Source organism: Scatophagus argus, chromosome 19 (genome assembly GCF_020382885.2).
Source record: "Scatophagus argus isolate fScaArg1 chromosome 19, fScaArg1.pri, whole genome shotgun sequence".
In the NCBI taxonomy this organism is placed as follows: domain Eukaryota; kingdom Metazoa; phylum Chordata; class Actinopteri; family Scatophagidae; genus Scatophagus; species Scatophagus argus.
The window spans coordinates 6,944,505-6,957,107 of record NC_058511.1 but is presented as its reverse complement, the minus strand read 5'-3'; the positions used below and the strand labels follow the sequence as shown (position 1 = coordinate 6,957,107).

General features: G+C 41.1%; 2 protein-coding genes across 2 annotated transcripts; one reads left to right on the top strand and one right to left on the bottom strand.

Annotated features, from left to right (window-relative positions):
* Positions 1–357: 357 nt before the first annotated feature.
* Positions 358–7,210, bottom strand: LOC124050865. Its single transcript, XM_046373797.1, has 21 exons — positions 6,971–7,210; positions 6,818–6,876; positions 6,630–6,716; positions 6,426–6,547; positions 6,190–6,333; positions 5,941–6,039; positions 5,675–5,845; positions 5,198–5,300; positions 4,574–4,794; positions 4,015–4,171; positions 3,688–3,899; positions 3,476–3,590; positions 3,072–3,271; positions 2,845–2,959; positions 2,563–2,732; positions 2,369–2,463; positions 1,623–1,753; positions 1,150–1,339; positions 732–873; positions 523–619; positions 358–452 (listed from the first exon to the last, which is right to left on the bottom strand). Exons 1-21 carry the CDS (start codon positions 7,186–7,188, stop codon positions 382–384), a joined length of 2,919 nt encoding a protein of 972 aa, XP_046229753.1. The 5' UTR covers positions 7,189–7,210; the 3' UTR covers positions 358–381.
* A 1,146-nt stretch (positions 7,211–8,356) lies between these two features.
* Positions 8,357–12,062, top strand: LOC124051065 (potassium voltage-gated channel subfamily S member 3-like). The gene is made up of 2 exons (XM_046374102.1): positions 8,357–8,626; positions 9,220–12,062. Exon 2 carries the CDS (start codon positions 9,224–9,226, stop codon positions 10,721–10,723), a length of 1,500 nt encoding a protein of 499 aa, XP_046230058.1. The 5' UTR covers positions 8,357–8,626; positions 9,220–9,223; the 3' UTR covers positions 10,724–12,062.
* The last annotated feature ends 541 nt before the right edge of the window (positions 12,063–12,603 follow it).

Genomic DNA, 12,603 nt, shown 5'->3' with positions numbered 1-12,603 from the left:
TATCTCACATTTCTTAACATCCATGTTCATCCATCTATAGCCACTTTATCTGTGCAGTTTCACAGGGGGGCTGAAGCCTATCTCAGCTGACAATGAGCAAGAGGCGGGGTACACCCTGGACTAGTCATCGGTCAACTGCAGGGCCAACCCACACACACCAGCTGTGCTACCCCCTTTCATTAGTGTTTAATACAAAATTAAAAATTTCAACTTTGTTTTGGTGGATTGTCTTTGGTTGCATTTTGCTTGAAATTCATAAAAAGTCACTGAAAGTCAAGTCTACAAAGTGGACTCATCTCCATCTCCCAGTTAACATGTCAAAAGGAAACAATGGAACTCAATTTTTGCTTTAAAAAAAAAAAAAAAATTTTATTGTTTTTGTCAGCTTATAAGTATGGGTCCTGATGACACATGTCTGAAACTATGGTCATCTGGAACAGCTCGTTTTTGACCTGTGAAAGAAAAACATCTTAGACACCAAAAAGAAAAAAAAAAAAAAATCTCAGAATGAGATGTCAGTACCTTTTGTCTGGTTTTCCTTGCTTGAACACTGCCTATTACAAGCTCCACCCAGTGGATTTCTGGCATCACAAATCACCACATCACAGTGGACAAAGATCTGCAAGAAATGAAACAGATTTATGGCTGCTGCAATTGACATTTAGTATTTAATAAAAGAAAAAGAAAAAAAAAAAAAAAAAGGACATCTCTATTTTAATAGCTGAAATTACCTGGCGACTCAAGTTCTCTTTATCTTCAGCAAAGGCAAACATCAGGACCTCAAAACGCTTAAAGTGAGAAGGATACTGAACTCTGGCATCAACCCAAACAGGATGGAAGATCACCTGGTACTGGTCCACTGGGTTTACACAGCTGATAGGGAAAAAAAAGAAAAAAAAAAGAAAAAAGGAAGCAATTCCCATTACTGTATTTTTAATTGGTTAAGGAAGTCCAAGCCTGTTAGCAGAGTAACCACCATGTTCTTATTTCATCCACCAGACTGGGGTTTTTGCCAAACCAATAATATCCCATTCAAACCTCTTTGGACACCATGTTTATGAGGGAAAAGACCAATTCCCATGTTTCAGTTTCTCTTGCTGGAGTTTGAAAATTATATTTTCTATATGAAGGCCAAGATTAATAAGTTACCCATTGATGATGAGGTTCCATTTGGGTTGTGATGTCCTGTCGTTGTCAAGTGTCGCCCAGCAGGTCTCCAGCTCCAGTGATATTTCAGGCTTTGTAGACCTCAGCAGTTCCACCTCAAAATACAACGGCTGTTGTAGGTACTTTGTTATGGGATAATCCTCAGCGCTGTGAAATACGGTGTAGGAGTCGTCTAAGTCAAGAGAGACGGTACATGTTGAGAAGAATTATTAAGGATACAAACAGGAACTATGGCACACACTCAGGCATAAAATATGAGTGACTTAATTGAACTGTAAAGTACATTGCCCTCATTCTACTTGCCAACTTGGTCATTAAGACAATTAAGTTCAAGATGAGTCAATGAATTTGGTGTCACTAAGCATTTTAAAGTTAGGGAGGAAGAAAAGGAGATCCCAACGTTGGGACTCCGATGTGAAAACATTTGAGAATGCAATGCAATCAGGACGTCTTACCCAACGCAAGTCTCATTGCAATTTGCAGTTCGCCTCTTGCATTTTCAGCATACGGTTCACTCCTGCGAGGTCTGGTGTGGAAGGCCACAGCATGGGTGCCATTGATGTCATAATAACAAGAAACCTTTAACCTGAAGAAAAAGGGACAAACCATGAGATAAGACCATTTGGTCAGTGTAGTGGCAGAATTGATAAAAAAAAAAAACAAAAAAAAAAAACAAACAAACCAAAAACATTTCATATGAATTTCAACATTCATTTAGTTTTGACCCCACTTACAATGACAGTACAGATAATTTGTTGTCTTGGTTTATGGCAAAAAGTGTCAGTTGCAGAAAATAATACCCTTTAATGTCAATTTTTTTCCCCCCCGTATTGCATGTATGCAACTTCCAATAAAGTCACCGCAATTAGTCCAAAATTTAGTCCGAGTTCACATATCTTTTGGGTGGACATGAATGTGCATTTAGGGCTGCAAATAAGTATTTTCTTTATTGGTTAATTTGCACCAGATTTCATCAAATAGAATGTCACAAAATGCCAAATGCCAAAAGCTGGCATCTTGATACATCCACTTTTGTTCAACCAAAAGTCCAAAACACAAAAGATACTCGTTTCACCATCTCATAATGACCAAGAAATTCAGTAAATGTTCACATTTGAAACTGGAATGATGGAAAATTACATTTTTGCTTACCAAATGATGATCAAAACAACTGTTATGACTAATCATCTGAGACACTCACTCGTACTCCGGCTCATTCAACGTTGATTCCGTTTTTGTTTCAAGTTCGTCTGGCAGAGAAATTTCATTTTCATACAGCATTATGTTGGGCAAAAACTAAGAAAAAAAGAAACAAAAGGAAAAGGTTTCATAAGTCAAATTTCAGTGTATGAAAGGGAAAATCATAAAATAAATAAAAGTTCAGTAGCATGCTACCTTTCTGGTCGTCCCGCAGGAGTTCCCAGTGAACACAAAGTAAGCGTAGCGGTCATCGCTGTAGGAGGGACCACAAGTGGGATCCCTGAGGGTGAGCTGACTTGGGTTCAGACTGGGAACAGACTCTAGTTTCACAGCCAGAGCAGTCATGGTTCCGTTAGGGAAACACTCTGAAAGATGGGGATCAGAAATGATCATGTACTTAGTGTTTTGTGAGAAGTATATATTAAAAAAAAAAAAAAAAAAAAAAAAAAAAAAAAATGCTTATTTTCTCCAACAAACCAGTCAGCGTTGAGAAGAAATTGCAAGCCAGTGAGAATTCTTTGATATTTTTGTTGGTTTCTGGACTCCTCAGAACCACATCAAGTCTGCTCCTGATGGATGACGCCTGAACAGCCTGACAAGTTTTCACATGCATCATATAGACAATGATAATCTCCTCAAGCAAGGTCATTGAGATACAGCTCAACATACCACTTTGTTTAAGAGAATACAGATCCTGATCGCACCTCAAACACAACAGCGGGGCCTGAAAACGGCACTACAAAACTTAAATGTGTTCCGTTCTCCATGAGGCCGTACTGCTGAGCCAGACCTGCTGTCAGCATTTGTTTTCCCACAATGGTCTGAAAGTTAAATCCGTGGGTTCCATATTTCACAAGGATGTAGAAGTTTTGATAGTCACAGCCTCCAGAAATAGAAGGAGAAACTGCAAAAGGGAATGAAAATACAGATTTTAAAAGACAGAAATTAAGCCTTTGGTTTATAGTCTTCGATAACAAAACCAGTTCTGTAGCTAAATTGCAGTAAACGTTTTAATTTTGACCATCTACATTACAGCAAGACTGATATGGATGATTATCTTGTGCGCTCCCCCCCCCCCATGAATGAAATCACATCCATGAAGACGTACCAATGTCTACTAATTTTGCTTCTAGATAAGCAGTGTGGGAAAATGGTGCAAACTCTGGCAGAACCAGCAAGCCAAAGGTCAGGTGAAGAGAGTAGACGGTTATCCCCATTTCTCTCTGTCAGGAAATACAGAGAAAGATAAGCAGACATCCTTAAGAGGGGGAAAAAAAAAAAAAAAGAAAAATTCATCTCCAAGTTGAGAATAAAACATACCATTTGTAGTACAACACGGTCTTTGAAAGGCACTTCTAGTGTGAAGACCTTAGAGCTGCCGTCAGGGGACATGTGCTCCATGACGTTAAAACCTCTGGCACTGCAGTCCGTCACAGTCAAAACCTCAGAGGGGAAGGTAATGTTCATTAGTGCCACATCAGAGCCAAAAGGCCCGAGCAGCACTTTAAACAGCCGCTCCTCAGGAACAGTGTCTGTGGGGCAAATAATAAGAATTAAAAAAAAAAAAAAAAAAAAAAAGACAGCACATTAAGACAGCTTGCAATTACCTTAAAGTAAATAAAGAATTAGCATCAAGACAGGACTCACTGTCGATTACTCGCGGAGGACGAGACAGTAATGGTGTTGTGATGGGAAGGAGGACTTTGTATCTCGTGTCCTCATGAGTGACATCTTCAGTCCAGAGCAACTCGAGCATCGGCTCAATCGTGTAAGTAGTGAGATACTGATCATCCTGAACATGGCTCTGCAAAATTAACTGTCCTTGGTAAAGACTTCCCTGAATTACATTATCTTGTCAAAAAAAATAATAATAATAATAAAAAGCCAGAAGTTGAATGTTTATGTTTGTACTGTACTTCACATAATGATTTTAGAGATGTTTTCAGAATTGGTGTGTTCAAGTTTGCTTTTTTAAAATTTGACTCAAAAGCCAGAAAAAAAACAAAATTGAAAAAACAGATTATTGATTAAGATGGATTATTTAATGTATTTACAGATTTCACTACACTTGCAAACTAAATATTTTTGTCACTAATTTATGAACTTTAGCTCTGGAAAACAAATGTGAGAAATTATAACCATCTTGTTTATTTTTGGACTTTTCATGGTATTAATAGTTCTACAGGTAAATCTCAGTGCCACTGACCTTAAAGTAGCCTCCAACAGCCCCAACAGGAATTTCCACAATGATGTGTACGTCATTGACAGAAAGGGAGTAACGCCTGGCGGCCATCTCGGCAGGTTCAAGCCTCTGGCCGTCGATGCCCATGTGAACCTCTAACAATGTAAACTGGCCTGATGAAATCAGAGGGTCAATGTGCCGCGGCAGGAACCAGCTGATTGCGTTTGGAGTGATGAAAACACTATCTGTACACAAAATGGCAAGCATATACAGCAATTAACTGCAGTCAGGGCCAAAATACGCAGCCAAAATTTTACAAACAGGCCTACAGATGTGGTGAGACGCAGAAAAATCATACATTTTTTGTTTATTAAAATAAATGTATTACTTGATCCTTATTTGATATAGATGAGGCAAAACCATTCTAATATCTGCTAAATACATATGAAGACACAATCAGGAAACTGCTGGTATGTACCAGCTTCTTTTAAGCTCACTAATAAATCAAATGAGGTTACATCTGTACAAAACCTCTAAAATACATGCAAAAGAAATTCTCCTTGCTGCCAAAACCTCCTACTCCCAGAGTAAACGCTTGACCTCTGTGTCCTACAGCCCTGCCTCCTGTTCACCAAACATGCTCATTACCCTCAAGTTTTGGGCAGGCAGCTGCTGCATCGATTTGAGTCGCCAGCCACTTCTTTTCAAATATTATGGAGGTTTTTAGCACAGTCATGGGCACCCCTGCTACCTGCAGGGTGAGGATACAAAGAAGAATATGTACATGCTTAGTACGGTCCATTTAACAGCTGAGCATTCATGTATCCTGTCGGAGCAAATTAATCCCCCCCCCCCAAATGTGGGAAATTCAACATAATGGGGGATGCAAATTAAATGAAGGTAGCACAATAGATTTAACTGTGCCAACTGGATTTCAGACAAAGTAATCATTTAAAAAGGCAGTGTGATTACATTATTTGATCTAAAGTCAATAGATTACTGGCTGCAAGTGCAAGCCAGTAGTGAGTTATCTAATGGGTTGCAAGTAATTTAACCAGAGTCTGTCTGAGGAATAAGACATCACATTGGGCTTGTTTGAAATGAAGGAAACTGCAGTCCACTCACATTCTGGATGTACGTCTCAGGTGAAGTCTTTGGACTTCTCAGAAACAGCCTCGTAGCGGTGTTTGCAATCCCGTAACCACTTCTCTGGGCCTCAGCCACCTTCATAATCCTCTCCTCAGGAGTGAAGAACACAAGCGTTGTGATGCTGAATCCTGTATCTACGGGCTGTTTCTGTGAAGCAAATGAAGACATGTCATTAAATGCTAAAAGATGTTTCCAGATTATGGAGAAAAAAAAAAAAAAAAAAAGACAAAACGAGCTCAGACCTCAGCAGCTCGTCGAGGATCACCAAACTTTGAATTAGCCCCTGGGACCGGATGTTCAGGGAGGGCATAATCAGCTGCAGCTGCCCTTTTCACAGACACCTAGAAATGAGGCCACTCCATGAGTGATAATCAATCTCTCCCTCTCCCCTCTGCAGTGACATGAAATGCACCAGCCTTGATGCATTTCATACAGCCACTTATCATATAGACTCCAACATGACCCCGTAGAGCCCTACAGCATTCGCTTGCCTCCATGTAGCTGTGGTCACAGACGATTTCTCTGGAAGCCCAGGCAGTGTAGTGGCAAGTTTTAGCCACCTCGTACAGCTCGTCTTCAGCCATCCAGTTCCCATGCAGTCGAAGATTTAAAGTTGTTGTGAATGCCTTATCTTCCTGCAAACACACATAAAATAAGTCTTGAAATGATGAGCACATTAAGAAACACACTTGGATGCTCCTGTACAAAATATCTCCAGTCTCATTACCACATTTTGAGCGAAACAGTTTTGAAGGGAGGCATAAATCATGGCGTTCCCCAGCTGGTCCGTCTTCAAACTGAAGCCACACTGAGAAGCTAAACTTGGTGTGAGAAGGATGGCAGAGTTATCTGGGGAGGAAGAGAGGACAGTCAGAGAGAAAACGGGAGACAAAGTGAAGAACAGAAAGTGAATTCAGAAACGTCGGCTTACTGGTGACAACAGCAACTTCCAGAAGTTTTCCTTCAAGTGGACCGACATCCACACGCATGACATTCCCCAGGCATTTGGGGCTGATATCTGGGATGAAACATGAAGCATAAGGTAGAATTAAAATGCTTTTGTAAAGAAGTAACCACAGTAATGGAAATAATGGCAATACTGACAAAATAAAAACTTACTTATGGAGGGTTTCTTTTGAGCCTCTGTGGTTACAAGTGCTATCAGGAGAATAAACCACCTGAAAGAGATTGAATCATTTTAAAGTAACCAGAAAGATCTGAAACTTTAAAGGAAAACAATGGATAAAGCAGAAAAAACACAAAATCACAAACCCAAATCCAACTACACAACCCATAGTGTGAAGGATGGAGAAACTGGTAGCTGTAGGTTTCCTGTTTTTGCGGTTTTTAATGAAGTTTGTGGCAGGAATGAACTCTACAGGCCAACCCCTTGGGCAGACTGAGCGAGCTTCCTGCTCAACAAATGCAACCGGTAACAGGTGGATCCAATCGAAGATAATTGTGTGGAGGCCTGAGCTGAGACTCAGCATGTTCTGCTAAGAGGTTGCTTCTCCTTGCTGACTTAAAGTCAAAGAAGTTGATCTTATTAGGACTTTTATTTTATTGATTTTATTAGAATTATTAGAGTCATCAGGATCATCAGCTCTTCATGTGCAGATGAAAATTAGATCAATATATTAAGTTATAGAATATATCTTTAGGAAATACTTTATAGAATATAAACTACTGGTGTAAAGAATGAAAATGAAGATTGAAATATAGAGATAATAAATTAACAATTTACAAGTAAACACAGTACAATATACAGATATAAGTACGCATAAGGGAGGAAAAGAGGACTAGACTGTTGAGTTACAGCAGTTAGGAATGAAGGACCATGAAGCATGTTTTAAATATTTTTTAATGTAAAGTAAATTTAAAGCGTTTCTATTGAATATTTAAGTTACCAAATTACCCCAAAACCCAATTAGACAAGCAGTGCATCTCAGTCTCAGTCCTGTCTGGGGTCATTTACCTGCTTTGCCATGGCACAGAAAAAGCACACAAACCCTGGGCTGAAAATGGTGCACAAATGTGAATTCATCTTCATGAGATGTAGAAATGTTAAAATGGCACATTAATTTTATGCAGCAGAGCAGAGAAAGTTCACCATATCTTGAGAAGAACTGCTGTTATGCACACCTGGGAGACACTGTGGATGTTTTTATTGAGGTAAAATTATGGACGGGAAAACTTGCCAAACTATTCCATAGATTACAAATGTTCAAACAGGGCTCAGAACACTGTTTCCATTGTAAAAATGTGTTGAATCTTCCCTTAGCAGCCAAATACCGCCTGGTTTGGCAGGTTGTCCTGCCAGCAGTGCTCTCACATGGGAGATTGAAATGTCAGAGTGCGATTTACTTTACTCCCTCTAGCGTGCAGGCAAGCTGTTGCCAGCTGCTTTTAGTCGCAGTGGCTTTATAGAAAAGGCTACAATGCGCTTTTTTTTTTTTTTTTTTTTTTAAAAGAAAAGATATTACTCATGAAGTGATTATGATCTTATGATGAGTCTTATGATCTTATAAAGAAGATACAGACCAAATATTAAAGCAGAGCCAGAGATCAATTGCAGGCACGTAGTGATATAATTAATAAAATGTCATAAAGTGTAATATTACAGTAATTTCTCGCAGGGTGGCCCCACATCCATGCTGTCTCCATCCCTCCCTCGCTCTCCTCTCCTCCTCTCTGGCCCCTCCCTGTTCCCTGTAAAAGGGAACAAGCTGCCGCTGTGCCGCCGTCCCGCCTCCAGCTCTTCTTGTCCCGTCCGTGAAGCTGCAGCAGTGCGCGCTCCTTCCTCCACCGACTCGCGTTGTGCGCCTTCCTTTTTGTTGTTGTTGTTGTTGTTTGTTTTTTAACCAGAATGTGAAAACTAAACCACCCGGATAAAAGTTATTTTCATGGAAAGAAAGGCTCCAAGTACAGGTACGTGTGAGTCTTCACGTTTTGCATTCAGTCTTAATGAGATTAAAAGTAAAATAGACTTATTTGCGTATAGGGTTTGGTGGGGCAGTGTTAGATCTTGGGTTTCATGCAAACCAGGGCGTTGCTCTGGATTTCAAGAAGAGTAAATACTGGAAAACATAAACAATACAGAAATGTACTCATGCTGGAAAAAGTCTCTGTTTTCAATATCTGCTTGAAATTATGTGTACATTCAGTTTCAACTTGTTGCCTCTCGTTTCCTGAGTTACTCTAGTCCGCTCTGTGATTTGATTCTCCCGGTGATAATCCTGTACATGAGCCCTCAAAGAAGTGACAGCACCTCACGCCTCGTCACTCACTCCAGCTCAAGCCATTTCCTGTGTGCGCTGTATTGATTTTTTCTCTTCCAAGGACTAATGTGGTCTACAAACAGTGCAGTCAAATATGACTTGACAGACATCTCTTGATAGAAATGTACCACTTACCGTGTTGACTGCATATGATTGTGAAGCATTTTCTTGTCATAAAAAGAGTCTTTAAAACTGACTGATACTTTATTTCTTGTTGTAATGTCTCTCTGGGGGTATCATCAGGACAATGGGGTATGGGCAAATCCTCCACCGGCAGGGGAATGAGGAGGGCCAGGTCCACCTCAATGTGGGAGGTGTGCGACACAAAGTGGATCCAGACACGCTGCTCCGTTTCCCTCACACACGCCTGGCTCGTCTGCTTCACTGCCAAAGCGAGGCGGCGATCCTGGAGCTGTGTGACGACTACAGCCCTGCTGACAAGGAGTACTACTTTGACAGGAATCCCCGGGTTTTTCTCTGTGTGCTCAACTTCTACTACACAGGGCGCATCCACATGATGGAGGAGCTGTGCGTCTTCTCCTTCAGCCAGGAGATCGAGTACTGGGGCATCCAGGAGCTCCACCTGAGCTCCTGCTGTAACAGCTGGTACCACGAGAGGAAGGAGTATATCGAGGACAGAGACTGGGACATCAGGAGCGACGACCAGCAGCAGCCGAGCTTCAGCTCTTCCTTCGAGGAGCTCTCTGCTCTCGATAAAGACCTGGACAAGTTCAAGGGTGCCTGGTGTGGAGAAGTGAGGAGCTACGTCTGGCTCAGGCTAGAGGATCCGGGTCACTCAAGAGGTTCAAAGATCATCGCTGTGGCCTCCCTCAGCTTGGTGTTGACCTCAATCGTTGCCATGTGTGTCCACAGCATGCCCGAGTTTCAGCGTGTGGATGAAAATGAGAGACCCATAGAGGATCCTGTCCTCACCATCCTGGAGGAGATTTGCATTGCCTGCTTTTCTGCTGAGTTCATGATCAGACTGCTTGTTGCACCCTCACGCAGGAAGTTCCTTGGAAACCCCTTAAACATCATTGATGTAGCCTCCATTTTGCCATTTTACGCCACTTTAGCTCTGGAAACGGCCGATGAGGAGAGCACAGAGGAGAGTGAGGACTTAGAAAATGTGGGAAAGGTGGTGCAGGTTCTGCGCCTCATGAGGGTTTTCCGAATCTTGAAACTGGCTCGTCACTCCATCGGGCTGCGAGCGTTGGGTGCCACCGTCCGCCACAGCTACCACGAAGTTGGTCTGCTCCTTCTCTTCCTCTCAGTTGGAATCTCCATCTTTTCTGCCCTCATCTACTTTGCAGAGAAGGAAGAGAAGAACACAGATTTGGGGACCATCCCTTCAGGCTGGTGGTGGGCCACAATCACCATGACCACCGTGGGTTATGGTGACACCTGCCCAGAAACTCTGGCTGGGAAGATAGTGGCCACGTTGTGTATCATCTGTGGCCTGTTAGTGGTGGCTCTGCCCATCACTATCATCTTCAATAAATTTTCAAAGTATTATCAAAGAAACAAAGCCATGGAGGGACAGTGCATCACTAAGCCAGAAAGACAAGACCCAGAACTCCCATACTATAACATCAGAGACCTGTTCACAGACAGTTTGTATCCCTTTATAGGAGCGTTTGCCTTCAGGACCAGTCAGAGCAGTGCCGGGGACGATACAGATGCCTCCAGTCTTCAGGACATAGAGGTGTATGATAATGACACTTGTGAAAATGGGGCAGCAAAATGAGATTACTGCCATTTCACTTAGTGTCACTCTCTTTATGATTGAAAGTTACTCCATGTCCCTCCGGGCAGAGCGTTCCATCACTGACCCTGCCTCCATGCCCTGTCTTCCTCCTGCAATTTGACAGAGAAATATAGCGGCCACGATTTTTTTTTCTACAAGGGAATAGCTTGTGAAATATACAGCATTGCTAAAACCAGGAATTCTAAAGGGAATTATCTGAACCTTGCTCAGAGGTTTGAAAGCCCATTTTCTGCTTGAGAAAACTCCGACGATGCATGTAGGAGGCCATAATGTTAATGTTTTTCAAAGTAATGCCCTGTATTGATTCGTCTGCTCACTGAAAGTTCAGGCTGAGACTTCGGCGAATGCGAAGTCTGGAATGACAGCAACACAGTTTGATGTTTAAAAATGGCATTACAGACCTGTAAGTTGACTTATGTCTCACAGTCTGCATGAACCACAATGAATGCTTTTTAAAAGAGAGTACTATATGTTAGTTGTGTAGAATTATGCAATAGTATTGATGCGGAGAGGCCGTGCAACTCTCTCTTGGAGCACTGTGGAATATGTCAGCTCATTGTTGTTACAACTTCTGTTCTGGACAGTTGTTTTGGCATGCTGGATGATTCCTGGGCTGGGGGGTGTACCTCGTGAAAATAAAAATTGGGAGAAACATACCTCTTATTTGTGACATGGCATACAGTTAGCTGTACTACTTGTCCATTGAGATAAAGGTTTTCACCTCATAGCCTTTTCTTATGGCCATATATTGAATGACTATAAAATCTAAATGGAAATCATCAGCAATGTCTTTTCATCAACAGTAAAAATGCACTGAAACTGCAGAGGAAACTTTCCTTACCTATTCCGTCTTTTCCTGAAAGTATTGATTTTCTGTCCCCTGTTATAATCTCTGGTTGGATGAGCTGCTGCCCTTCAAGATGTTAAAGATCTTTTCACTGCAGGAGTCTCAAAGGTGTTGACTGGATACAGTTGACCGGACACATACTGCAAAATGTTGCGTGAACCACTTAATATCATATTGGTCTTAAAGTTTTTGTTTTTTTGGGGTTTTTTTTTGCTTGCTGGCTGAATTTCATGGCAGCTGAGTGAATGAAACCTATTAAAATTATAGTAAATGGGTGCTTGAATTTGAGGGGACACAGTTCTTACTCCACAGTAGGTTGTGTAAAGACTTAACAGCAGCCTAACCTAAACAGATAAGCCCATTACCGTCTGGTTATTTGTTAATGGCATTAAATGAGTTTCAGTTTCTGAACGTCCCGTATCAGGTGTGCATCACATAGCACATTAGTGTTTTGCTTAATCCACACTTTGTGTTTTTTGGCTATGTCAGCTGCCATTTTTTATGGCAAACACGGAGTATTGGTACAGACAAGCATTGATTTTCAGTAAATAGTACACTTAAATACACAAGTGCAGAGCACGGGTGATACCATATAGTACATAACTGTGGCTTTGCAAATGACAGTAAATAAATAAAATTATGCAAAAAAAAAAAAAGTCCACAGGGTCACAAAGAGAAAGGGGTAAGAAATTCTGTCACTCAAAATTATGTTTATTTGTCCATCTTTTCTCAAGATCTTGCTTTTTTGTGCATTTTTCAGGTCTTCTGGACATTTTTCAAATGAAGTAATCTGAAAAGGAATTTAAAAAAAAAATCACTCTTTGGCTCCTAACTTGTGTCAACACTGAGGTCAAAAAGTGTGATGAGGGTTATTAAGAGTTTTATTTGGCTTGTGAGCCACTGCAATAGTAATAAAAAGTAACTATAGGGAGGTAATGATGGATGGATTCCATGAAATGATAACCGATGCATATAATGAGCATAACTGCCGCTGTACTGACACTTTGAGTGA

Excerpts from the sequence above, each read along its gene's own strand:
- LOC124050865 (XM_046373797.1), bottom strand. The coding sequence starts at position 7,188 with ATGCTGAGTCTCAGCTCAGGCCTCCACACAATTATCTTCGATTGGATC. Across the intron at positions 6,877-6,970 it reads GGTTGTGTAGTTGGATTTGG|GTGGTTTATTCTCCTGATAG; the intron begins GTTTGTGATTTT and ends AATCTCTTTCAG. Across the intron at positions 5,301-5,674 it reads CTGAGACGTACATCCAGAAT|GTAGCAGGGGTGCCCATGAC; the intron begins GTGAGTGGACTG and ends CTCACCCTGCAG.
- LOC124051065 (XM_046374102.1), top strand. The coding sequence starts at position 9,224 with ATGGGGTATGGGCAAATCCTCCACCGGCAGGGGAATGAGGAGGGCCAG.